The sequence below is a fragment of the Loxodonta africana genome, chromosome 16, assembly GCF_030014295.1.
Source record: "Loxodonta africana isolate mLoxAfr1 chromosome 16, mLoxAfr1.hap2, whole genome shotgun sequence".
Lineage (NCBI taxonomy): Eukaryota > Metazoa > Chordata > Mammalia > Proboscidea > Elephantidae > Loxodonta > Loxodonta africana.
The window spans coordinates 83,123,100-83,150,188 of record NC_087357.1 but is presented as its reverse complement, the minus strand read 5'-3'; the positions used below and the strand labels follow the sequence as shown (position 1 = coordinate 83,150,188).

Below are 27,089 nucleotides of genomic sequence, written 5' to 3'. Positions count from 1 at the left end.
AACTATGTTGTCACTAGTTGGTGCATGTAATTATGCAACACACAATTAAGCAGTTATGAAAGCATTAATCAGCAAACCCCAGCAAGGCGGGACATTTCCTAGTGCAACATAGAAAGGAACCTGAAAACCAATGTCTTCTGGATAATGGGGTGGGCATTTTTTAGACAGGGCTCAACCTGAATTTTTTTTTCTGTCTGCCAAGCCCAACACCACAAAACCTCACCCAGTTTGGTAACCAGAAAGGAAGAAGCCACTCTCAGGGGTCCATAGGCATATTTGGTTTGTGGGGGGCACTCTCACTTTCTGTAGTTGAAGCATTTGTACATATCTGTCAGGTGCTACCAAAAAAAGCACAATGTAAATAGATCTATGGGGATATAACTGGTAACTGACATCTTAAAATCTGAACTGTAAGCTGTTACAGAAACTTCTTTGTACTAGTGTACCAGCCTGGACAGGAGGGAATGGCAGTATGGGAGATATAAACAAAGAAAAGAGGAATACAGAAGAGACGAGAAGGTCACCAAATCGGACACTGATGCAATAGAGCTTGGGCTGAAAGTGGGGCAGAGACACTGCTGTGGCTATTCGCAGCTAAGACTCCCCAATACCTTCATATAGAGACATTGGGGGCTACACCAACACTTCACTGTAGTGTCACATGACCACCAGCTACAATTATAATAGAATGATATATTTATGCTTAATTGAATGCTGCAGAATGGTATATGTCATTTATTGTGCACACTTAGTCATAGTCTATTGGTATCTAAACTTTTCCTGATGGAAGAAGGAGCAATAACAGCAGAAAGGCAGGGCAGAGTTAAGCCTTTATGGGACAAGCCAAGTCAAAGACCATAAAAGGGACAACAAATACCTACCCCATGTCTGGAGGCCAGAGGCACAGGGGAAAGTCAGGGTTATAGAGCTTAAATGCAATAAACTCAACAATAAAGTAAGTTGGAAACAAACAAGGCAAAGTGAGGGGGAACAGGAGAGAGAAGTGGAGGAAGGGATTTCAAGAGAATACTTCAAATGCCGTTGTCAGGTGTTTGTGCACTTCCCTTAAAAGATGGGGGTTCAGGAGAACTAATGGTTAAGTTTGCTGGTCTGAAGAGCCAGGAGTTGAGCAGAGTTAATCCCTTCTTCTATTGTCTTCATGGAGCCCTGGTGGCACAGTGGTTAAGAGGTACAGCTGCTAACCAAAAGGTTGTCAGTTTGAATCTACTAGCTGCTCATTGGAAATCCTATGGGGCAGTTCTACTCTGTCCTGTAGGATCGCTATGAGTCGAAATTGATTCAGTGGCAACTGGGACCTCGCCAGCACTTGCCCTTGAGATACTGATGCCGGCCAAGAACTGTGGGGATGTAGGCAACCAAGAGAGCAGCTCTTCAGTCCCATCCCTGACAGCAAGGGGACATGACACCTGCTGAGCTATCGCGTGGATAAGGTTGTTCTCTGGAGATGGGTGTATCTGTAGGAGAAGATAAGAGGGGCTCTGATTGGGGTAGCATTTACTGGCTGGGCTATTTGGTGAATTAGGCTGCAGACCAGGCTGGATATCAAGAGAAAGAGCAAGAGATTTCAGACATCTGTGGGATGACAGTGGCTACCTAAACCCAAATCTCTTACTACGTCTTCCAAAAATCATCTAGATCAACAAGGAGAGAAGAACAATGGGAACAAAAACCAAGAACGAGGATGCTCATATATACTGGTTTGCCTGGGACAGTCCCAGGGGATATTCTGTGGAGGCTAAGTTCATGCCTGAAAGGACTCTTGACAAACTCCAACACACATTTCCAATGGAAAAACTCAATAAAATAGAAACTGATGAGTACTTTCTTAACATGATAAAATATGTGTACTTGAGCCCTATAGCCAACATCTTAGTGAAAAACACTAGTAGATTTCCCACCAAGGTCAGGAGCAAGGCAAGTATGCCCACTATTTCACTATTATTTAACATTGGTGGTTTAGGCCAAAGCAGTTAAGGAGGAGAAAACAATTAGAGGCATAAAAATTGGAAAAGAAGATCTACATTTTGGCATATGATATAATATCATGAAAACTCAAGGGAATCAAGGAGAAAGCAAAGACAATAAAAGTGTTCAATAAAATAACCAGCTATAATGTTAACATATATAAAAAAAAATCAATATAGCATCATTGACTAGGTAGGAGACATAATGGGAAACTCCCCTTACCAAAGCACAAAAAACATAAAATACTTAAAAATGAACTGAACAAGAAATGTGAAAAATCCTTAAGAGTAAAATCTTAAAACTCTCTTGAAACACACAAAAACAGACTTGAAAAAATTGCTTTTCTTGGAGGATACTTAATATCGTATAGAAGTCAATTCTCTTCAATTTAACATACAAGCAGAATGCAACCCCAGCAAAAATATAAAGACATTTGTTCAGTAGATAGAGTCTGACACTGAATGGAAAGTTCACATGGAAAATTAACTGTGCAAAAATAGCTAGGCCAGCCCTGCAAAGGAAGAGCAGACAGTAGAACACACCATGAAGCTTCTATAAGTAAAAAAAAGTGGTACTCACACATGAATAATCATAAATACCATTGGAAAATAATATACATTCTAGAAATAGGTCCAAGTACATATGAAAAGTTAGAATATATTATGGTGGCAGCCAGATTCCTGGGGAAATTAGGGTGTTTAAAAAAAAATAATATTGAAATAACTGGATTACCATGTGGGAAAAGATAAAATTGGATCTATAACTCACACTATACACCAGAATAAATGCCAGATATATCAGAGATCTAGGCAAAAAATAAAACTACAAAAGTTCTAGAAAAATATTATGTATATGTAAAAACAAAAATTTAAATATATTTTTATAAAAGGAACACAGGAAGGGTATCCCAGGAACTACTGAAAAGAGTTACCGAAAAGCAGTGGGTGGGAACAGGGTACGGTAGACCAGTATGGGAGCAAGATTTCTCTGAGTTTATCTTTTTGCTTATTTTTAATTTTGAAGCATGTAATGTTTTACGTATTTGAAAATTAAATTAGATTTAAAAATCTGTAAAAGGGAGCATTAAAATAGGATGCAAGCTAAAACAAATGGCCTTAACTCTGTCAAGTGTGTAACAACCACGCAGAGGACTCCTGCTGCACACACTTAGGGGGCTAGATTCTGAGGACCGAAAGAACTGTGAAGAAACCTTCAATTTAGTAAACAGGTCTGCAGTTGGTAGTTGTATGTTGTTGTAATTCTGGAAGTTTTTTGCGTGTGTTATAGGACAAAGCAAATGAGTAAAAATATCTATATGGTTGAGAATCAGGATTTTCATTTTGGAGGAAGCAAGATAGAAACATGGAGTGGGGACAGCTTAGGAAGAGCCCTATGGCATTGAATGTGTGACTTAAATATATGTTTCCTAACTCTGTCCATTGGAATGGCCCAGAAGCAACAAAAGTAACCGTGAGCACACCTTATGCCCAGATCTTGGTTTCTAAAAACTATTCCGCGCTAAAAGAAACCAGGAGTCCTTGGGAAAGAGGGTGGTACAGGTGGGAGCAGAGAGAGTGCAAGGTGAACCTAGAATACGCTGTTGTGTCAGAAGTCTAGAAGTGCCCAAAGACTAATGGGGACCCATCAAAAGGGCACAGGAGCCACTAAAAAGTGACTTACACTAGCCAAATGTGGGACCATTTCAGCATGAAAAAAATCATAATGGAGCAGGTTACAATGCACTTAAGTCCATAGTAATGATAGTCACCAAGCAAGAGAAAAACGGGGGTGGGGGAAGAAAGCCCTTTCCACAGAAGAAAAAAAAAAAAAACCAAAACCCAACGACGAGTAGATTCTGACTCATAGCAACCCTAAAAGGCAGAGTAGAACTGCCCCCTAGAGTTTCCAAGGAGCTTCTGGTGGATTCAAAGTGCCAACCTTTTGGTTAGCAGCCGTAACGCTTAACCACTATGCCACCAAGCTTTCACTGAAGTTAGAGAGTCAGCGTGTTGTAGCCAACAATGCTACTGATTGAAGCAAGGATGGTCTACGGATACAAAATCATTGGGTAAAAGCTGGTTCCTGTCGCCATCAAGTCAATCCCAACTCACAGTGACCCTGTAGGACAGAGTAGCACTGCCCCACAGGGTTTCCAAGGCCGTAATCTTTACGGGGAAACCCTGGTGGAGTAGTAGTTAAGTGCTACGGCTGCTAACCAAAGGGTAGGCAGTTCAAATCCACCAGGTGCTCCTTGGAAACTCTATGGGGCAGCTCCACTCTGTCCTATAGGGTCGGTGTGAGTCAGAATTGACTCGAGGGCACTGGGTTTGGTTTTCGTTTTTTTTAATCTTTACGGAAGCAGACTGCCACATGTTTCTTCAGAAGAGCGGCTGGTGGTTCAAACCACCAACTTTCCAGTTACCAGCCAAGCACCTGACCACTGCGTCACTGGGATATTCACATGGCCTCAAAGCACCACCTTTCAGATTCTCTATATTAATTACAAAGGGGCACTTTTCTCTCTATAAAGCAGAGATCTAGCAGCTGCTTCCTTAACCAAGTGATCCCACGCAGAGGCAGCCTGGAATTACACGCTCCAGACAACGTTGCCTCCGTGGTATTCTTGCCAAAATCTTCAATCTGTCTCTACTCAGGTAGAAATAATCAGACAAATCTGGAAAATGAGGTGTTACGCCATTGCCTTGGGTACTTCAAAATTGAGAATGCCATGGGGAAAAAAGTCAATACTCTGTTAAGCTTAAAAAAAGAAAAAAAAAGACAAAAACAAATGCCGGGTATAAACTTCGAATGGACCTGGGACTGGAAAAATAAGGTTAAAAAAGATATTTTTGAAACAATTGGAGAAATTTGAGTACGGGGTATATAACAGATATTGCTGAGTTATGGAATAATTTTCTCAGGCCTGGAGATGCATTTGTGAGTTCGTAGGAGATGCAGAATGATGCATTTAGGAGTCAGGTCTCAGAACATCTACGCTGCTTTCCAAATAGATCAGCAAAACAGTACGTACAGGGAGATAAAGCAAAGGGGGCCAAACGCTCCTGGGGGAATCTAGGTGAAAGTGGATGAGTTTTTACTCTTTCAGCTTTTCTGTATATTTGAAGATTTTTCAAAAAAGGGTGTGGGGGACAAGAGATTGCCCCAAGCCCTGTCTGACCATCTTGAGAGGGTCCAGCAAGGAGCCAATTCTCAGTGAAGCTGCCATTCTGGGTGCACGCGTGTGGGCAGGAAGGCAAGGATGAGACATAAACCAGTGTCTGCCTGAGGGGCGAGTGCAGGAAACGTGGCCTAGGGGATCTGAGCCATCAAACAATGATTCAGATAAACCCGTGGCCACATCTCCTTCCCTGGAAGCAGCGGTGCGCAGCTGGCCAGCCAAGGTCACCTCACCCTCCTGCAGGCCTTGGCCACAGTACGCTCCAGCCTGTCTACTCGGAGACCCCAAAGCACCAGTGTAAAGCAAAAAAAAAAAAAATTTTTTAACTTTTCTTTTGTAAAGCAAAAATTTGAGTGGATAAAGTATCTTGAGGACACATAAAAGACTTTTGGGAATTTTTTTTTTTTTCATCAAATGGACTAAATTGGCTGTTTGATCACTGTCAAGGAAAAGGTCTTGATAAATGAAAGGGAAATTCAATTATTCTGCTGTTATCAAGCCAGTCGTTACTGAGTCCGCTCTGACTCATGGTGGCCCCATGTGTCAAAGTAGAACTATGCTCCAAAGGGATTTCAACGGCTGGTTTTTCAGAATTAGACTGCCAGGACTTTCTTTTAATGCACCCCTGAGTGAACTTTGACCTCCAACCTTCTGGTTGGCAGCTGAGCGTATTATTTCTCAGCTCTAAGTGGGCGAATGCCTCCATGTCTTCACTTTAAAGCTTGCCCAGGTGTCACCATATCAGGCCTTTCTGCACATGCCCCAAAGAGGTATTGATTCCTCGGCCCGCAATCCTCCTGGTACCAAGTCTTCCAGCCAAGGGCTAGAGACCCCCGCCCGTCAGTGTGCCTGGGGTGACAGAGAGGATAACAAGGGCTGCCAGCGTGGTGGGAGGCGGGTGCTGCCCTCCCAGGAGGAGAGATCACTTTGAGGACTCACCTTTCTGAGGAATTGTGGTTTCGTCTGCAAAACAGAAGAGAATGCTCATTGACTTGTTTTTAGATGACAGAAAGCACATGCAAAGATTTCCTAAGAAAAATGGGCTCCTTGCTCCTAACTGTTTCTTCTGAGTCTAACTTCTTCTGATTCATCCTGACTCCATCTAGTGTTAGTTTCAGAAACTTGAATTGCGCCTTCTCTCTTCCCGAATCACTCCCTCTCTTTGCAGAGGCGCTCTGGCCTGAGCAACTCCCTGCTCTTGGCCGGGCATATAGCGGAGACATGAACCACTGTCCAGCCATGAGTGCCTGCCTCTGCTCCCTCTGCCCCCCATTTCTGCCTTTCCTTCCTCCAGTCGCCCTCTTCCATCCCACACCCCTTCACCCTCCTCTTCCTGAACTTTGCTTCCAAAATATTTGATGCTGGGTAAGTATTTTTAAGTATTGCAGTCATCTCACCTGGGTTATGGAAATTACCTCTTACAGCCCTGATGTATCAAAATACAGGTAGTCCTCGATTTACGACAGGGTTCTGTACAGACCGCTCAATCATGAGTCAGCTCCGAAGTCAGTCAGTCCCTCATTTTTTTAAAGTTTTCATTATCACTGCCATAGCCTGCTATGCAGCAGTGTTTTGAACAGTAAATCATAAAACTGAACATTTGGGAGTGAACATCGGAGAATGAGGACATCAGAAAATCACACACCGCAACACTGTATGTAGCGCGTGTTACCAGTGATAAGATGTACAATTAAAAAAAAAAAAAAAGGTTGTTAGTGTGGTTGGTCGTAACCCGAAGACATAGTAAGTCAGAGACTACCTGTAACGGCAAACGCTCATCCGCACGGACAATCCAGAAGCGCCTCTCGCGGCCTCACGTAGAGGAACATGGACACAGTGACTGTTCATTCAGCAATGCTTTTAAATTGACTTGTGTTTCAGGGTTCACCACAGCACCTTCACACATACACAGGCTGGGGGGTCTTCACAGCCCCTGGATCACTCACCCTCCCTCCCCCCCGCCACTCATCCTAAGATTACGAATTGGGCCTTGGAAAATCTTTCATTCTATGTGAACTCCATGACTAGGATGTCCCTGAAGGAGGAGACTGCAGCCAGCTCTGCAGAGTCCCGGGGCAGTGGAATTTCCAAAGCAAAGCACCTTCACCCTAAGTGACCCTCAGTGGGGGGAACGGGGACTCTGAGTGCCACTGTCTCCTGCAGCCGACTGGCTGGGCCAGCAGTGTGTCTCCAAGCCCTTCCTGTGGCTGGTGGAAGACCACTGCACTGACTGACTGTAGACACAGAATCTCCACTTAGTTAAACTGTCCTGACCATAGAGCTAAGCTTGTCATTGAAGTCTACAGCCACATGCACTGGGGACCCTGGTGACCCCAGCCCAGGGCCTCTGACGTCCTGTAGTGAGCACTGTAGACACACCCCACCATCCAAAACTGATTTCCACCCTGCACTCCCCACAGATGCCAGCTGGACCTCTGGAAGCAATGCAGGTCCTGGGCATGGCTGTCACCTGGTCACTTCCAGTCTCCCTTGGAGTCAGGCCTAGCCCCAGAGCAGATCAGAGCACTGCACCCATGAGCCAGGGCCAGGATGCTTCCTGGTGGGGTCATAACTGCACACTCCGGGGAGCCTGGCATTGTGCCCCTCCCCCCTCCAGGGCTGGAAAAAGAGATGACAGCTAGTTTGAGGACAGGAAAGAGATGCATCTTGGGCACCCAGTGACATCCCAATGGATATAACTCTTGGGGCAACTCTCCCAGAAGCTGATTTGGGTACACTTTGATTCTGCCTCATAGGGGATCCTGTGAAAGATGTTGGAGATCCTGCTAAGGGGCTGAACCACCAAATGGGCCGGGGGGTAAAGTGACCCCCATAGTCCACTGCTTTGGAGACAGGATGCTGGAAGCTGGTGTACATCAGGCCCCACAGCAGAAGCTTGGGCAGGAAGAAGCCAGCAGCCCAGCCCAGAGCCCAGGGACCCACTGTCATCCCAAGGAGAGGCTGTCTGCAGTGGGGGTGCTTGGAATCTGCACCCCATCTTGAATGGTCTGTCCAAACGCCTCTTCCTGCAGAGATGAGTGTCCACTTCAGCTAGAGTGAGAGTGTACACGTGTTTGCACAGAACTGTGGGTCAACATCTGTATTTAAAAGCACCGAGGGGTTCTCAGCCTCCAGCAGTGTTTCTTCCAGGGCACTGGGTGGAGTTCCTCCTCTAAGATGGGACAGTGGCATCCCCCAGCCCCAATTCCACTAGGACTTCCAAAAGTCCCTTAGGGTGCTCCCCCCTCCTTGAGAACCACAGGTACAGACAAGGCGATGGAGCATCTACCTCACCTGGCCATCAAGAGGAGAGTTTGTGGCTGCGCTGGGCCTGAAGACCACTCAGCCCTGATGACCAGATGTCCGCTTTATGCCCATGATTCCGACATAATCACCTCCAGAGCCTCTTCCACCCCCAGAGTGTCCTGACGTGGGTGATAAGCTATATGGTTGCACTGACTACCCCTCAGAACGTCCTGACGTGGGGGGATAAGCTGTATGGTCACCGTGAGTACCGCTTTTCCTTGCCAGCCCAGACCCCTGTGAGGTGACCAGAGGTGACAGTAGGGCAGGGGCCAGGGGAGGGGACTGAAGGAGACAGAGTGAGAGTTATAGAGATGAAGCGACAGAGACAGAAATGCTTGGAGTTAATGGAAAGTGCTTTGGGGCCTTAGAATCAGAAATCATTGCTGAAAACCAGACCACAGGAAGGAGGAGAGAGTCTTGAGAAAGTGATCTTCTCAAGAAAATCAGAAAGCCTAGCAATTATGGCTGCAGGCGTGAGTCAGGAAGGTCTGGTTGGGGGGGGGGCAGGACAGCATGGGGCAGGGGTGGGGGAATAGCTAAGAGATGGGAACCTCTACCACAAGCACTCCCTACACCCACGGCCCACCTGAGCACCGACCCAGTGCTCTTTCCCTAAGCGCGGCTCAGTGCTGCTCAGTCCTGGGCTCAGGGAAGGATTGCAGGGGGACTCCAGACCTCTGTCCTCAGTGCATGGAAGCCTCCAGCCACACGCCCGCCACGTTGACTGGCCAAACCTGCTCCCGCCTCACCTACTTCCCAAATGGTGCCACTACTACCTGGACCCCAAGCCTGAAAACACTGCACTGTCCTGGCTTCCTTCCCTCTTTGCCTGCTGCACCTGTTTCCCATGTCCTGGGCCCCTAGGCCAGCCTCCCCACTTGCTCACGCCTTCTCTTTGGATCTGCTCCCTCCACCTGGCCTTACTCCCTGCTCCCTAGTATTTCTCCCCCAAGCTACTGTAATAAACAAAACACTCCGTCCCTCTGCTGGTCAGAATCCTTCCTAAGCCAGACACAAGTTTCCGGACAGGGCCAGACTCCTCACCTTCCTGGGAAGCATTTGCTCCTGCCACCCTGAACCAAGGCTCCCAAATGTTCCCTGAAGTCGCCCAGGTGCACCTGCCCATCCTGGGCACCCCATCTAATGCGCCCCTCCCCCACTGACTTCTCGTCTTTCCAGATGCAGGTGGGGCTGCAGTCCCAGACACTCTCAGTGCCCCAGGGGTTAGGTGCCCCTCTGCATCCCAGGGCCACAGGCGTTTAGTCCTCACACCACTCCCCACCTTCCCTCTGCACTGCAGCTGTTTGGGACGTGCCCGTCTCTCCCTGTAGACTGGAAGCATCATGTCTTACTTCTCTTTTTTTTTTTTTTTTTTTACCTACCTCCAGCTCCTAGCCCTAATGTCCCTTCAATCAACAAATAATTTTCAGCCCTGGCTAAGTGCCAGGGCTACAGAGATAAAACAGGAGACCCCATCCTCAAGGAGTTTACATTTTACAGGGGAAACAGATAATGAAATTAACAAGTAAATATGTAATATATATAAGTTATAGTAGCAATTAATATAGAGTATATGATAATACGAAGTCCTGGTCGTGTAGTGGTTAAAAGCTTGGCAGTTTGAATCTACCAGTGGTTCTTTGGAAAGCCTATGGGGCAGTTCTACTCTGCCCTATAATGTTGCTATGAGTTGAGATCAACTTGACAGCAACAGGTTTATATGATAATATAATGTAATGTAATACATATAATGCCAGTGGAAAGTTCTATGAAGAAAAATAAAGCTGAGTAAGGGGAAAAGAAAGATTTGCGGGGGAGGGTCTCTTTTAAACAGAGTCCCTGGGTGGTGTAAATGTTAAGCTGTACGCTGCTCACGAAGATTAGCCATTCTAATCCACTCACAGGGCTCTCGGAAGAAAGGCTTGGAAATCTGCTTCTGAAAGATGGCAGCCACTGAAAACCTTTTGGAAAGCAGTTCTACTCTAAAACACACAGGGTTGCCTTGAGTTGAAATCAGTTCGATGGCAACTGGTTTTTTGTTTTGTTTTGGTATTTTAAACAGACCACCTAAATGAATAGTGGCCTTGAACCAGGTGTGTGAAGGAACCCTGGTGGCACAGTGCTTAAGAGCTATGGCTGCTAACCAAAAGGTTGGCTGTTCAAATCCACCAGGTGCTCCTTGGAAATCCTATAAGGCAGTTCTGCTCTGTCCTATAGGGCCTCTACGAGTCGGAATCGACTTGATGGCAACAGGTTTGGTTTTTGAGGGGAAGAGCACACCACATCATAAAAAACAGCAAGTGCAAAGGTCCTGAGGCAAGACTGTCCTCGGAGACATGAGCACTACACAGAAAAGCCTTGTGGTTGAAGCAGGGTGAGCAGTGGGGCCGCACTGTGCTGCTAGAAATGGCGCAGCAGGATGGTGGGAGGAGGGGCTGTGGAGGCATTCTTCTCTCCTACAAAGCCTGGCCCGGTGGAGAGAGGGACTGGGAGGGCAGGCGAGGGAGCAGAAATGTGCCTGGCTAAAACAGGAGGGAAAATGACTCCTTCAACGACTGTCAGCAGTGGCCTTACCTCAGGGCGCTCTTCTTCAGCACGATGGTGTCTAAACAGAAAAAGCAGCATTAGGAAGGCAGTGCTGTGACTCCGGGGTGCAGCCCGCTCAGTGCCCCCAGCCACAGGCAAGCGGGAGGGGTCCCAGCCAACCTGACTTTGGCAGAGCGAAGAAGCTCCAGGAATAGGGCTACGACGGGGGCTGACTGCTCCACTCCTCTTCCCGCATTAACCGCCTGTGTCCCCTGTACTCCCCTGGACCTCCTGTACCCCCACCCTCTATAACAGCCACTGTACCCACTGCACCTCCTGTACCCACTGTACCTCCTGTACCCCCCACCCTCTATAATACCCCCTCTACTCCCCCGGCACCTCCTATACCCCCACCCCCCTATAATACCCCCTGCACTCCCCCCATACCTTCTGTACCCCCACCCCCATAACACCCCCTGCACTCCCCCCACACCTCCTGTACCTCCCACCCCCTATAACACCCCCTGCACTCCTCCCACACCTTCTGTACCCCCTGCCCCTTATAACACCCCCTGCACTCCCCCACACCTCCTGTACTCCCACCCCCTATAATACCCCCTGCACTCCCCCCGTACTTCCTGTACCCCCCACCCCCCTATAACACCCTGTAACACCCCCTGTGCCCTCTTTACCCAGGACCAGTCACTGAGGCTCATTGGCTGGGCACCCAGGTAAGACTGAGCATACCCAGAACCCTCCCCCATTCCTCCCTGACTTTCCTTGCCCACCCCTGTCCTCTATGCCTTGTAGGTCCTGGCCCTCTTGTTAGCTGATGTCCTCAAGAGGTGGGGCTGCCTGGCTGCCCTGTGATTAAGAGGCTATTTTTTCTCCCCCCTTATTTACAGGGATGCAAAATCAACGACCGGCAAATGCCTCTGACAGATCAGCCCCTCCTGCGTTGGACAGGCCAGCGCCTCAAGAAGCCCTGGTGGTCTTGTCTCCTTCTCTCCCTGCCCCAGGTTCCCCCAGCCCTGCATATCTTCCCAGCTAACAATCGCATTTTCCAGAAACACAATTGGCTCCTTCCTCCTCGAACTGAAAAATACATCCTGGAACACCGCATTTCATTTCACTAAGCAGTTTACATGACAGAGGGCGACTTTGTGGGTCACACCTTAGGAGAGGGGGGAAAAATCAATATTGGGCTTTGCAATCAAAACTCACAAACAGCTTAGCATCTGCTTGGAAGATGTGTCCCCATGCAGAGCTACAGGACCCCTCCCCTGATGAGCTACAGGAGTGCTCCCCTGCAGAGCTACAGGACCCCTCCTCTGCAGTGCTACCAGAGTGCTCCCCTGCAGTGCTACAGGACCCCTCCCCTGTAGAGCTACAGGACCCACCCCCTGCAGAGCTACAGGAGTGCTCCCCTGCAAAGCTACAGGACTCCTCCCCTCCAGAGCTACAGGAGTGCTCCCATGAAGCACTACAGGACCAGATAGCCAAGCAGTCCAGCTCTGCTTGTAGCACGAGGCTTCTTTCAGCATGGCTCTGGGTGGAATGTGCTCAGTTTATGAAAAAAAAAAATGCAGTAGACCCACATGATCAGTGCTGGCAGCACCTCCCACCACCCACCCCATGCTGGGATCAATTTTACCTGTTTCATTGGAAATAAAAACGTAAGTTTCTCTCTGAAGCTAGTTTTAACACCTCTGTCTTTTTTCTCCCAGGAAACCTGATTTCCAGGAATACTGAGTGGGTGAATGAAAAAGAAACAGGGAGGGGGGCAAAGGGCAGGAGAGTGAAGAGGGAGGGGGAGAGAGAGAGAGAGAGAAAGGATGGAGAAGGGGGAGAGAGAGAAAAAGAGGGGGAGAGAGAGAGAAAGAGGGCAAGAGAGAGAGGAAGAGAAAAAGGGAGGGAAAGAAGGAGAGGACAGAGAAGGGGGGAAAGAGAAAGACAAAGACAGGGTAAGAGATAGAGGGGAGGGAAGAAGAGGGAGAGAAGAGACAGCCTGCCTGGCTGCCTGGCTCTGTGCCTTCTGGGTTGTTGGTCTCCCTCTGACCAACAGGGTGGAGCCCCTTCTCTGGTGTGGGGGCCCAGCTGCTGGCTGGGAGCACAGAGTGCTTCCCACTGGGCTGTGTCTTTCTGACCTGAGGCGTCGCCATCAAACATGTGCTGCCGGGCTGTGTCTTTCTGATCTGAGGCGTCGTTATCAAACACTTGCTTGCGGATCACGCAAATCTTCAGGGCCAGGAGGCCAGCAGATATGGCGACCCCCAGAACCGTCCCAATGATGGCATATTTGGCATCAGCACCTCACAGAAGGAGAAAAATGGCCTTAACCAGTCACTGTCCTGCTCAAGGTTCTCCACGCCTCTCGTCCATTCAGGACACAGTCTGACCTGTGGGGCCAACCTTCCCTCCACTCTCCAGGAGCAGTGTGGCTCTCACCCGCCTGTCACACACGTCTGCTCCCTCTTCCTGGAGCACCAGCCCTGGTCTTTCAGGTACCCAAGTCATTCATGCCTTTCAAGAATGGGCTCAATGAACACCCCTGACAGAATCTGGCCCCCAGTCCCAAGTGGCTGGTTGTTCATTTGTCTGATGCCTGCCCTTCCTCCTGCATTCCTTCATTCAGTTACTCCTTTATCAGACACAGGTCAGTTACCTGCTCTGTGGTGGGGGATGAAGGTAAAAGATGGGGCAGCCCCGTATCAATCTTTGGGGGAGCCACGGTTTACTGGGGAAGATGACCTGGCAAAGAACTCACTCTTATACCACATAACAGGGCCAGCTGCCCTGGAGGTGAGCCCCTGCAGTGAGAGGATTGGGTGGGTCCTAATGGAAGGAGCAGCACAGCCAGGGCCCAGACCAAGGCAGTGCGTGTTTGGCAGGGAGCCTACGGCAGAACACAGCATACTCACCTGGCACAGTGGACATGGTGGCCTTGTGGTCTATCATGTCCCCTTTGAGGATAGGGACTGGAACTCCCCCAGGCTCTAGCGTAGGACCTTCGCCCCCGGGATAAACTGTTAACCCCACTGATGCACAGGGAACAAAGGTCAGCCCTGCATTCATGTGCCCATGCCTTTTGGGGTGCTCCTTCCTGCCCTTGACCTCACAGAGGAAGCTTGGGCATCAACCTACCAGTGTCAGTGACAGCAGGCTCGCCCGTTGCCAACACTTGAGCTCTTCCAACATCTCAAAGAAAGAAAACACAGAGTCTGGTTAGAATGGAGCTGGCTATGATCAGACCAGGGGCACAGGTCAAACCCATGTTCCCAGCTGCCCCACAACAGGTGCGTGGGGTTAGCCTGGCTTCCCCCTTCCCACTCAGCCACCACCGCAGGAGCATGCAGGTGGGCTCCTGATTGTTGGAGGGCACTTTGGAGATTTGCTGGAAGGTTAGAGCCCTTCCCAAAACCCAGACCAGAATAAGGTTGCATCGAGTTCAATTAAACTAGTGTTTGAACGTGGTTTCCAAGATCCCCACAACCAGAACTCTACCTTCCTTTCCAGCCTCCTCCTGTCATACCCACCCACCAAACCAGTTGCCATCAAGTCAACACCAACTCATGGTGACCCTTATACATATCAGAGCAGAATTGGGTTCCACAGGGTTTTCGGTGGCTGCTTTTTCAAAAGTAGGTCATGGTGGACTCAATTAGCAGCCAGGTGTGACATTGCCCTCTTATTCCATTCCAGTCCCACGAACAGGCGGGTTAGCTCTTTCTCTGAGTCCTTCCCTGCTTGGCATGATCTTCTCCCCTCTCTTCCTTGAACTGGGCTTGGTCACGTGGCACGTTCTCCTGCTCCCCAGACCTGGGGTAGCTGCCCCTCCTGTGTGCCCTCACAGCGTGCTGCCCTGACCCCATCACAACTGATCGTACTCCTATTGATTTCACTATATTCACAGGGCACTTGCTGCGTGCCAGACATTATCCTACGTGCTTCTCAACCAGTAGCTCATTCAACGCGTTTCCTTGCTGGCCTCCCCGCTGGACTGGGAGCCTCCTGTGAGCAGTGCAGACCCCCCCATTCATTGTTTTGCTGCCAACATGGGACACAATGCCTGGCACATGTTGTTGTTGTTAGCTGCCATGGAGTCAGCTCCAACTTATGGCAACTCCACATACAACAGGCTGAAACATTGCCTGGTCCTGCACCATCTTCATGATCGTTGGTGTGCTTGAGTCCATTGTTGCACCACTGCATATTTTGAGTGTCTTCCAATCTAAGGTGCTCATCTTCCAGTGCTATATAAAGCAATATTCTGTTGTGATGCATGGAATTTTTTTTAATTAATTTTTATTGTGCTTTAGGTGAACGTTTACAAATCAAGTCAGTCTCTCATACAAAAATTTATACATACCTTGCTATACACTCCTAATTGCTCTCCCCGTAATGAGACAGCAACACTCCTTCCCTCCACTCTCTCTCCTCATGTCCATTTAGGCAGCTTCTGGCCCCCTCTGTTCTCTCACCTCCCCTCCAGACAGGAGATGCCATCACAGTCTCATGTGTTTACTTGATCCAAGAAGCCTGTTCTTCACCAGTAACGTTTTCCATCCCATATTCCAGTCCAATCCCTGTTTGAAGAGTTGGCCCCTGGAACGGTTCCTGTCCTGGGCTAACAGAAGGTCTGGGGACCAAGACCTCCACGGTCCTTCTAGTCCCAGTCTGACCATTAAGTCTGGTCTTTTTACGAGAATTTGAGGTCTTCATCTCACTGCTCTCCTGCTCCCTCAAGGGTTCTCTGTTGTGTTCCCTGTCAGGGCAGTCATCGATGGTAGCCGGGCACCATCTAGCTCTTCTGGTCTCAGGATGATGTAGTCTCTGGTTTATGTAATCCTTTCTGTCTCTTAGGCTCATAGTTACCTTGTGTCTTTGGTGTTCTTCATTCTTCTTTGCTCCAGCTGGGTTGAGACCAATTGATGCATCTTAGATGGCTGCTTGCTAGAGTTTAAGACTCCAGATGCCACTCTCCAAAGTGGGATGCAGTATGTTTTCTTAATAGATTTTATTATGCCAGTTGACTTAGATGTCGCCTGAAGCCATGGTCCCCGAACTCCTACCCCTGCTTCACTGGCCTTCAAAGCGTTCAGTTTATTCAGGGAACTTCTTTGCTTTTGGTTTAGTCCAGCTGTGTTGACCTCTCCAGTATTGTGTGTTGTCTTTCCCTTCATCTAAAATAAAACTTATCTACTATCTAATTAGTGAAAACCTCTCTCCCTCCGTCCCTTCCTCCCTCCCCTCTCTCATAACCATCAAAGAATATTTTCTTGTCTGTTTAAACTATTTCTCCAGTTCTTATAATAGTGGTCTTATACAATATTTGTCCTTTTGCAACTGACTAATTTCATTCAGCACAATACCTTCCAGATTTCTCCATGTTATGAAATGTTTCAGGGATTCACCATTGTTCTTTATCGATGTTTAGTATTCCATTGTGTAAATATACCATAATTTATTTATCCACTCATCCATTGATGGACACCTTGGTTGCTTCTAACTTTTTGCTATTGTAAACAGTGCTGCAATGAACATGGGTGTGCATATATCTGTTCGTGTAAAGGTTCTTATTTCTCTAGGATGTATTCTAAGGAGTGGGATTGCTGGATTATATGGTAGTTCTATTTCTAGTCTTTTAAAGAAGTGCCAAATTGAGTTCCAAAGTAGTTGTACCATTTTACATTCCCACCAGCAGTGTATAAGTGTTCTAGTCTCTGCACAACCTCTCCAACATTTATTATTTTGTGTTTTTTGGATTCATGCCAGCTTTACTGGAGTGAGACGGAATCTCATTGTAGTTTTGGTTTCCATTTCTTTAATGCCTAATGGTCATGAGCATTTCCTCATGCATCTGTGAGCTACCTGAATATCTTCTTTAGTGAAGTGCCTGTTCATATTCTTTGCCCATTTTTTAATTGGGTTGTTTATCTTTTTGTGGTTGAGTTTTTGCAGTATCACATAGATTTTAGAGATTCAGGCTCTGATCAGAAATATCATAGCTAAAAACTTTTTCCCAGGCTGTAGGTAGTCTTTTTACTCTTTTGGTGAAATCTTTGGATGAGCAAAGGTGTTTGATTTTTAGGAGCTTCCAGTTAACTGGTTTCTCTTCTGCATTTCCAGTAATGTTTTGTATACTGTTTAGATGCATGGAATTTTTATAGTATGATTTTTGGAAGTAGATTACCAGGCGTTTCTTCCTAGTCTGTCTTAGTCTGGAAACTCTGCTGGAACTGTTCACCATGGGGAGCCCTACTGGTATTTGAAATACTGGTGATATAGTTTCCAGCATTATGGCAACACAGTAGGCACCACAGTACTACAAACTGACAGACAAGTGGTGGGCCTCATACGTTAAGCCAGTGCTTGAAGCTTGAGACGAGGACACAGCCCATGATCTGTGGCCACTAGTGCCTGCAGCTGGGCTCTACAGAACTATGGCGGTACTGTGGGCTCATCAGGGAAGCAGCATGTTAATTGGCCACTTACTTGGAGCAAGATGTTGGGTACAATGCTTGTATTACGACACTCACAGCAGTGCTGCATGAGCTAGGCACTGGCACCATCCCCTTGGGTAAACGAGGAACTGGGCATCAAGTACTTTGCAACATGCCCAAGGGTCAGGGTGGCAGAGCTGGAAGGCAAACCCAGCCATCTGAACTGTAGCCCACGCTGTTTTGTGCTAGGCTGTCCTGCCCTACCAGCCTCTGTGGTCTCTAAAATGAATCCAGGGAATCTAACAGAGTAAAACCAAAACTGTTAAGGCTGGAGTGAAATAACAACGCACTGAAGACCAGAGAGGCTGGGGCTGGGATCAGGAGGCTGGGGAGGGGAGATGCTGCACCTGTCAAGCCTGACACGCACACCCCAGCCCCAGGCAGAGGCAGCAGCAGGAAGGGCCACAGCCCCTGCTCCTTGTTAATGAAAGCACTCCTCTGCATTGGGAGAAACCAGGCTTTTCCAGCTTAGCTCAAGACACTGGTCCCCTGAGTGCTGGCACTCAGGAGGGTGAATGACTGAGTGGATACTGCAGTGGCCTTGGTCTCCCAGGAGCAACCAGGTCACGTCTGGTGATCACCCCAATAGTGCCCAGGTGATGGAATCAGGTGAAACTCTACAAAGGACCTCATTTCTCTTTAGGGGCACAGGGATGGAAATCTTAATGGAGTGTAGGGTTTTTCTCATGGCCTAACTTGGTAGACAGGGAAGTTTGGGCATTCTAAAGCCAAAGTACGCAGCCTTGTGTTAACCACAGCTCCTTTGGAAAATCCGGTGAATCCCCCTCTCCTCCAGCATGCTGCCCACAAGGGGCACACCGGCTCACACACAGACTACCCTTCACCCACACACAGCAGGACCCTGATGCTGTCATTTCCCTGAAGCCCTGGGATGTGCTCCTGTACTTTATAGTCCTTATAGTGTTCCTGTACGTTAACCCTACTGCTGCAGCTAGGCTGAAGGCATCCTGAGGTGGGAAAGCTACGAACACTTGCTGCTCACTTATCGACTACCTCATTTTCTGACATTTGGCATAACAGTAAAAAACCTACTATCTGACTATTTTGTGCATTAATTACGTACATCTGGCAGTAATGTACACCGAGGTGTGAGGCGACAGTGATGCTGGCTGTGATGGTCAAGGTTGTGGGTCAACTTGGCTGGGCCATGATTCTCAGTGGTTTGGTAGTTATGTAAGGATGTATTTTGGCAGTTATTGCAATCATGTAGTCACCCCCATTTTGTGACCTGATGTGATCATCCTCCATTTTTGCATAATACCAATTTTTGCAAAACAATTTGGTCTTTGGCACCAATAAGTGAGGAGTGGGTGTATTTAGCATCAGCTAGGGGCTGGACTTTGTGGCCAAGCAAACTAAGGGCTGTGGGTGGGAGCTAGATATCTGGACTGATAGCCCAAACTCAGAGCTATGTGTGCCTCATGCTGCCCTGGTCCCTGTCCTACACCATGCTGGCCTCTGCCTGCCTTGACAGGGACCAGAGAGTGGGGCCCCTGTCCCTCTCACACACCAACATCCCACATGCCCCCACCTTAAGGGTACCCCCAGCAACTGGCACTCTCCTGTGGAGCCTGTGGCATAAAAACTGCATAAGAGCCCAAAGTGAAACTACAGGAGAGAAAGAAGGAGCACAGACTGGGAAGAGGGAGGTCAGAAGCACACAGAGACAGGAGAGACCTACAGAGACACACACAGACACAGGGGCAGGAGAGATATACAAAGACACATACAGAAACAGAAGAGACACAAAAAGATCAGAGAGACACAAAGGTAGACACACACAGAGGCACAGGCAGAGAGACACACATAAAGGCACGCAGAGGAAGATGCACAGGGAGCATAGACCACCAGCGGGAGGCCGGAGAAGAGGTGAGGAGAACTCTCAGGGGCAAAAAGGCTGTTGGCAAAACTGTAGAGACAGTGAAAAGAGCAGTGGTTGTTCAGATTCGGGCAGAGGTGGGGGTGAACGGGGGCACAGGGTATTTTTAGGGCAGTGAGACTATCTTGTATGATACTGAAATGGTAAACACATGACATTATGGTCAAAACCCACAGAACTGTATGACACAAAGAGTGAGCCCCAATGTGAACTACAGATGTTAGTTAATGGTCATGTATCGACATAGATTCACCAGCTGTAACAAACGTAGCCCAGAAAGGCAAGACGTGAATAATGGGAAACGGTGTGCAGGAGGGAGAAGGGGCGATGGGAACTCTCTGTACTTTCTGCACAAGTTTTCTGTAAACCTAAAACTGCTCTAAAAAATAAAATCTAGTTCAATAAAAGACCTGTCCCTTGGCCCCAACCTGCCCCCCTGGACAGACAGCAGCCAACCCCAGCATACTTCCTCATCAACCTCACCCACCAAATGAATCTTGCCAAGCACTGGCTCTTTCTACCCCTCGCTAGCAGGGTTCCCATGTTGGGCTCAACTCAGTACCTCCCATCCCACCTCAGGCCAGGCCCCTGAGACATCACCCCCAGCAGCATTTCTCCTCCTCGGGGAGGGAGGTCCCTCAATGTCTCCCCTTCCTGTGCTCCTGCTAGCTCAGCTCCCAGCCTGAGGCTCCCCACCGGTGGCCCCAGACAGGCTCTCCTGGCCTTCACCTCTGCTTTCTCCAGCCTGAGCTCAGGACCCAGGGCTGCACATAGTGGCTCAGATGGGCTCAAGGCCAGAGGGAGCAGGGCTGGTCCTGGACAGAGCTGTGTACCCTCAGGCTGCATTCCGTCAACTCCAGTTAGCCAACTGGCAGCCACTCCTGCAGCCTTTCTCCTCCTCGAGGGGCGAGGAGGAGGTCCCTCAATGCCTCCCCTTCCTGCGCTCCTGGTCTCCACACAGTCTGACCCTGCGCTATATGGAACCCCTGGGTAAGGATCCTTCTTGTGCATACCAGCTCTGCCTGTCGCTATCCTTGCCTTCTGCCAGGGTCTTGAGTGCAGGGGTCCTTTGTGGCCCACAGAAGCCCTTGAACCCCCACTGTTGATTTCCCCATGCTCTGCAAAGTGGCTGAAGGATGGATGGCTCCAGGAGAGTTTGGATCGGTGCAAGGCTTGGGCTGGGCTGTGGAGTGGTCCCCATGTTCAGACCCACGAGAGGCTTCACACTGCCCTTTCTCTGCTGGGACTCTGTTTCCTGTGCAGCAGAGGAGGGATAGAGCCAGATCCAGGGGGGCTCCAAAGGGGGGTGAGGGGGACTGGTTGTATCAGGCCAGGCTCACTCGAGACAGGGAGGTACAGGAACTCTGCTGACCAGATTTGCTAGGGCAGCAGGAGGGCACCCCATCCTACTGCCACCACCAGCCCCAGTGGCTGCTGTGCGCACCCACCCCAGGCTATCCATGCTGAGCCAGGCAAAGAGAGGAGAGCTGAGGCCAGGAGGCCTGCCTGGCCATGGCCCAGCCCTTACTGCTTCCTGGAGCTGAGAGCAGGAGACACTTTGAGACTCGCATGGAGTCCAGAGGCCACCTTGCTAATGCCCCTTCTGGCTTCTCTGGCCCTTGGTCTTCTAGCCTGGACCCACTCCACGGTGCACATAGAACACCAGCTGTGCAGGAGCTCGCTTGCCTGCCTCCCCCCGACTCACTCAGCATCACTCTTGCTGGCCTGGGATTGCACACAGGATCTCTCAGTGAGCTGTCCAACCAGGGCTGTGTCTGCCCCAGGGTGCCTTGTTCAATGTGCACGAAGGCCCTCTGCAGGCGTTCTACTACAGGGCCACTGCCTCCACCCCAGAGTCCCACCTGGAAGTGCTGCTGCTGCTGCTCAGTGATCTGGCACTGCCCTTCGCTGACCAGGGCCCCTCTCCAGTCCCCCTCTCGGAAGCACCTCCCCAGCCCTACAAGCAGAGCTGAGCCTGCTCTCCACAGGGCTTCCTCAAAAGCAAGGAGCCTCCTACGACAGCTTCGTGTCACATGGGCTCCCAGAAGGTGAGAGGTGGCCATACTGGGCCCTTCCAGGCAAGCAGCGGGCTGCTCCACAGAGAGACACTAGTGTGAGCACAAGATGAGGGACCAGGGCCCAGCCAGGAATCCGGCCTCCCTGGCACTCTGAGCCCTCCATGTTGCCCATCACACCTGTCAGACTGCCCTCCTTGGAGGCTGCCATGTTGTGCCATCCTTATTTGGGCAGCGTCAGGCTGGGTGACTCCCCATTGCAGGAGTGGGCGTGATGTAGTTGGTTTTCTATAAGTATCTGAACTAAAATTAGGCAGAGATCTCCCTAATGTTTGTCAGTCTGTGCCTGGCCATATTCAACTTGGAGCTTAAACACTAGAGAAGAGCTCCTAACTTTAGATCCCATGGATTCCAGGGTTCTCAGCTACAAGAGGGGGGTTGAAATGTCTAGGACATGCTGAGCTAGTAACAGTCACTGTCATCCCTAACAGGGTGCTTGGGGTGGCCCCAGGACCCAGGGAATCCAAGAGCAGCCCATCCCACGTCTCCCCATGAAGGGGCTCGAAGATAACAGGCGGGGGAGGGAGGGTCAAGAATCACATGGATACAAGCTCAGAGAGTCACAGGCAACACTCAGTGCCTCCCTGCGAACCTCAGCTGGAGGAAGCCTTGGTGGGGGTTGGGGGAGGCGACTCTTGCTGTGTGGCCTGTCCTCTTCCCTTACCCTTTGTCTGCTAACAGCATTTGGTTTTCCTCTGAGGAACCACTGTCACAAGACTCCTATGGGGCTGGCTCCAGGATGGACGGAGAACACACCTGACCAATTAGCATATCTCTTCTTCCTGTCAATAGTGATTGGTTGAGGGATGGGGCAGGTGATCCAATTCAGCCAATGAGACTCCATTCTGGGACTTTGAGGAAAACGAGGCTGGCGAGGCCTGGGGCTGGCAGAGCCCCATGGAGACGGCCTGCTGTCACCAAAACACCTTCAGAAGGGCTGAGACCACATCCTAAGACAGCTTTTGAGCCTCTGAGTCCAGCTGTCCTTGAAACACCTCACCCTGTACTTTTCAGACACTTCAGTGAGGACATTTCTTCTTTTTCGTAACCTTACCTGTGTCAGGGAACTGCCATCAGTAATCAGAAGAACCCTGATGACTAGGTGACAGGTCCCTCCTAGGGCATCATTAGAAATTGGCTGGCAAGGTGGAGACGGGGGCAGAGAGGCTGGCTGAGAGTGGATTGCTGCATAGCACAGCCTCGGCTAAGCTGGGCTGGGATCTGCCAGCACTCTGCACACGTGGCTTTCTTGATGGGGTGCCTTCCCCAGTCCCCAGGGAAAGTGCTTACTGATCTTTCAAGGCTTAGCTCAGGAGCCAAGTCCCTGAAAGTTCTCCAGGACCATCCCTGCCACCTGGTCATTCCTCCACCTGCTTGCATTGGCCTGCAGGTTGTTCTGTGGCAGGAAGGGTGCGGATAGCTCCCCTCTAGTCTCAGGGGGAAATGTGAGCCCTCTTGGGACATTGATTCCTGTCCCAAGAGATGCAAGGAGAAGGTGGACGGGGAGAGTCCTGAACTGACAGAGCAGTTACTCCAAAACTACTGAACAGTAAACCTGAAGTGACTTGAAGTGATAAGATCAAGTTTCTAGCACTGAATGACAGTTGGCCTTCAGAGCTGAGCTCAGCCGTAGCTGCCGCTTGCCATCCAGTCAGTTCTGACTCATACAGAGAAAGAAATCAAGTGATAACATTGCACCTGTGACCCTGAGCTGGGAAAACACGTAGCTGCTATTGCAATGCCTGTACCTGCCTCCCCCACCCGACTTTGGCCTGAGTCCAAGCCAAACACAGCTTATGCGGCTGCTGGGAAGGAGGGCAGGGTGGTGGTCAGCAGTGTGCAGTGAAAGAGGGCACCCTGTGTGCAGCTGGGTCCACTGATGGTTCACGCCATGGTTGGACTCCAGGCCTTACTATTCCCATCTGAAAATGGGGGCTTATGACCCTGATGAATAAAAAGGACTAATGAAGCTGGTTCCCTGAGTTCTCACCCTGAGCCTCCCTGTAACAAGAGGTGGCCCAGGAGGTCACAGCAGAACATAAGTCATGCTGTGCTACCTGGGCTAGCTTTTGTGACGTGAGGGTCAACAGCCCCTTCCCTTCCTCGGGGTTCATGAATGTGTCCATTTCTCAGGAAAGTAAGATCAGTTGCCCTGGCCCTTTGACTTCTCCATGGGGTTTGATGCTGGAAATAAGCCATAATTGTATCCACCCAAGATTCAGAACCTTTTCTTCAGCCTTTCCTGAGCAGACAGCTAGAAGGCAGCTGAGGTGCCATGAGTCAGGAAGTGCTCCGCTCAGTGCCTGCCTGGCCCACTCTGTGTCTGCAGGCTTCCAGGTCACTGCTGTCACTGCAGACCCCAGGCTCACCCTCACCTCCCAGCACCTGTCTGCTCTGTGATCTGCAGGTGTCCAGGTCACCGCTGTCACTGCAGACCCCAGGCTCACCCTCACCTCCCAGCACCTGTCTGCTCTGTGGTCTGCAGGTGTCCAGGTCACCGCTGTCACTGCTGACCCCAGGCTCACGCTCACCTCCCAGCACCTGTCTGCTCTGTGGTCTGCAGCCTTCCAGGTCACTGCTGTCACTGCAGACCCCAGGCTCACCCTCACCTCCCAGCACCTGACTGCTCTGTGGTCTGCAGCCTTCCTGGTCACCGCTGTCACTGCAGACCCCAGGCTCACCCTCACCTCCCAGCACCTGCCTGCTCTGTGGTCTGCAGCCTTCCTGGTCACTGCTGTCACTGCAGACCCCAGGCTCACCCTCACCTCCCAGCACCTGTCTGCTCTGTGGTCTGCAGCCTTCCAGGTCACCGCTGTCACTGCAGACCCCAGGCTCACCCTCACCTCCCAGCACCTGTCTGCTCTGTGGTCTGCAGCCTTCCAGGTCACCGCTGTCACTGCAGACCCCAGGCTCACCCTCACCTCCCAGCACCTGTCTGCTCTGTGGTCTGCAGCCTTCCTGGTCACCGCTGTCACTGCAGACCCCAGGCTCACGCTCACCTCCCAGCACCTGCCTGCTCTGTGGTCTGCAGCCTTCCTGGTCACCGCTGTCACTGCAGACCCCAGGCTCACGCTCACCTCCCAGCACCTGCCTGCTCTGTGGTCTGCAGCCTTCCTGGTCACCGCTGTCACTGCAGACCCCAGGCTCACCCTCACCTCCCAGCACCTGTCTGCTCTGTGGTCTGCAGCCTTCCAGGTCACCGCTGTCACTGCAGACCCCAGGCTCACCCTCACCTCCCAGCACCTGTCTGCTCTGTGGTCTGCAGCCTTCCAGGTCACTGCTGTCACTGCAGACCCCAGGCTCACCCTCACCTCCCAGCACCTGTCTGCTCTGTGGTCTGCAGCCTTCCTGGTCACCGCTGTCACTGCAGACCCCAGGCTCACGCTCACCTCCCAGCACCTGCCTGCTCTGTGGTCTGCAGCCTTCCTGGTCACCGCTGTCACTGCAGACCCCAGGCTCACGCTCACCTCCCAGCACCTGCCTGCTCTGTGGTCTGCAGCCTTCCTGGTCACCGCTGTCACTGCAGACCCCAGGCTCACCCTCACCTCCCAGCACCTGTCTGCTCTGTGGTCTGCAGCCTTCCAGGTCACTGCTGTCACTGCTGACCCCAGGCTCACCCTCACCTCCCAGCACCTGTCTGCTCTGTGGTCTGCAGCCTTCCAGGTCACCGCTGTCACTGCAGACCCCAGGCTCACCCTCACCTCCCAGCACCTGTCTGCTCTGTGGTCTGCAGCCTTCCAGGTCACTGCTGTCACTGCTGACCCCAGGCTCACCCTCACCTCCCAGCACCTGCCTGCTCTGTGGTCTGCAGCCTTCCAGGTCACTGCTATCGCTGCAGACCCCAGGCTCACCCTCACCTCCCAGCACCTGCCTGCTCTGTGGTCTGCAGCCTTCCTGGTCACTGCTGTCACTGCAGACCCCAGGCTCACCCTCACCTCCCAGCACCTGTCTGCTCTGTGGTCTGCAGCCTTCCAGGTCACCGCTGTCACTGCAGACCCCAGGCTCACCCTCACCTCCCAGCACCTGTCTGCTCTGTGGTCTGCAGCCTTCCAGGTCACTGCTGTCACTGCAGACCCCAGGCTCACCCTCACCTCCCAGCACCTGTCTGCTCTGTGGTCTGCAGCCTTCCTGGTCACCGCTGTCACTGCAGACCCCAGGCTCACGCTCACCTCCCAGCACCTGCCTGCTCTGTGGTCTGCAGCCTTCCTGGTCACCGCTGTCACTGCAGACCCCAGGCTCACGCTCACCTCCCAGCACCTGCCTGCTCTGTGGTCTGCAGCCTTCCTGGTCACCGCTGTCACTGCAGACCCCAGGCTCACCCTCACCTCCCAGCACCTGTCTGCTCTGTGGTCTGCAGCCTTCCAGGTCACTGCTGTCACTGCTGACCCCAGGCTCACCCTCACCTCCCAGCACCTGTCTGCTCTGTGGTCTGCAGCCTTCCAGGTCACCGCTGTCACTGCAGACCCCAGGCTCACCCTCACCTCCCAGCACCTGTCTGCTCTGTGGTCTGCAGCCTTCCAGGTCACTGCTGTCACTGCTGACCCCAGGCTCACCCTCACCTCCCAGCACCTGCCTGCTCTGTGGTCTGCAGCCTTCCAGGTCACTGCTATCGCTGCAGACCCCAGGCTCACCCTCACCTCCCAGCACCTGCCTGCTCTGTGGTCTGCAGCCTTCCTGGTCACTGCTGTCACTGCAGACCCCAGGCTCACCCTCACCTCCCAGCACCTGCCTGCTCTGTGGTCTGCAGCCTTCCTGGTCACCGCTGTCACTGCTGACCCCAGGCTCACCCTCACCTCCCAGCACCTGCCTGCTCTGTGGTCTGCAGCCTTCCTGGTCACCGCTGTCGCTGCAGACCCCAGGCTCACCCTCACCTCCCAGCACCTGCCTGCTCTGTGGTCTGCAGCCTTCCTGGTCACCGCTGTCACTGCAGACCCCAGGCTCACCCTCACCTCCCAGCACCTGTCTGCTCTGTGGTCTGCAGCCTTCCTGGTCACCGCTGCCACTGCAGACCCCAGGCTCACGCTCACCTCCCAGCACCTGCCTGCTCTGTGGTCTGCAGCCTTCCTGGTCACCGCTGTCACTGCAGACCCCAGGCTCACGCTCACCTCCCAGCACCTGTCTGCTCTGTGGTCTGCAGCCTTCCTGGTCACCGCTGTCACTGCAGACCCCCGGCTCACACTCACCTCCTAGTACCTGTCTAGCCCACTGTGTCTGCATGCTTCCTGGCCACCACTGTCACTGCAGACCTCAGGCTCACGTTCACCTCCGAGCACCTGTCTGGCCTGCTGTGTGTCTGCAGACTTCTTGGTCACTGTTCTCACTGCAGATCCCCAGGCTCACTCTCACCTCCCAGCGCCTGCCTGGTCTGCTCTGTGATCTGCAGCTTTCCTGGTCAGTGCTGTCACTGTAGACCCAGGCTCACTGTTCACAGCCAGAAGCCACCTGAATTTGCTTTTCCTCAACTACCCTTTTCCAATGTCGTTAATGCTCAGCTTGAGCCACCAAATTACAAGCAGACAGGACGTTCCACCACTCTTTCTGTGAGAGGACTTAGACTTTTTAAACCAAGCCTGGCAGAGCTGGGTGGCCCCATAGATAGAAAGCAAAAGAAAACA

General features: G+C 51.0%; 1 protein-coding gene across 2 annotated transcripts in view; it reads right to left on the bottom strand.

Moving 5' to 3' along the window:
• TMEM273 (transmembrane protein 273) overlaps positions 1 to 27,089 on the bottom strand; it is a 62,096-nt gene that overhangs the window by 8,513 nt on the left and 26,494 nt on the right. The window contains exons 2-5 of one of the 2 annotated variants that reach the window (XM_064269849.1): positions 14,141 to 14,194; positions 13,144 to 13,308; positions 11,045 to 11,075; positions 6,104 to 6,127 (exon numbers count right to left, since the gene is read on the bottom strand). In XM_064269849.1, the coding sequence (XP_064125919.1) occupies positions 6,104 to 6,127; positions 11,045 to 11,075; positions 13,144 to 13,308; positions 14,141 to 14,194 (274 nt within the window). The remainder of the gene's footprint in view (positions 1 to 6,103; positions 6,128 to 11,044; positions 11,076 to 13,143; positions 13,309 to 14,140; positions 14,195 to 27,089) is intronic. The other variant, XM_064269850.1, reaches the window with a different exon arrangement.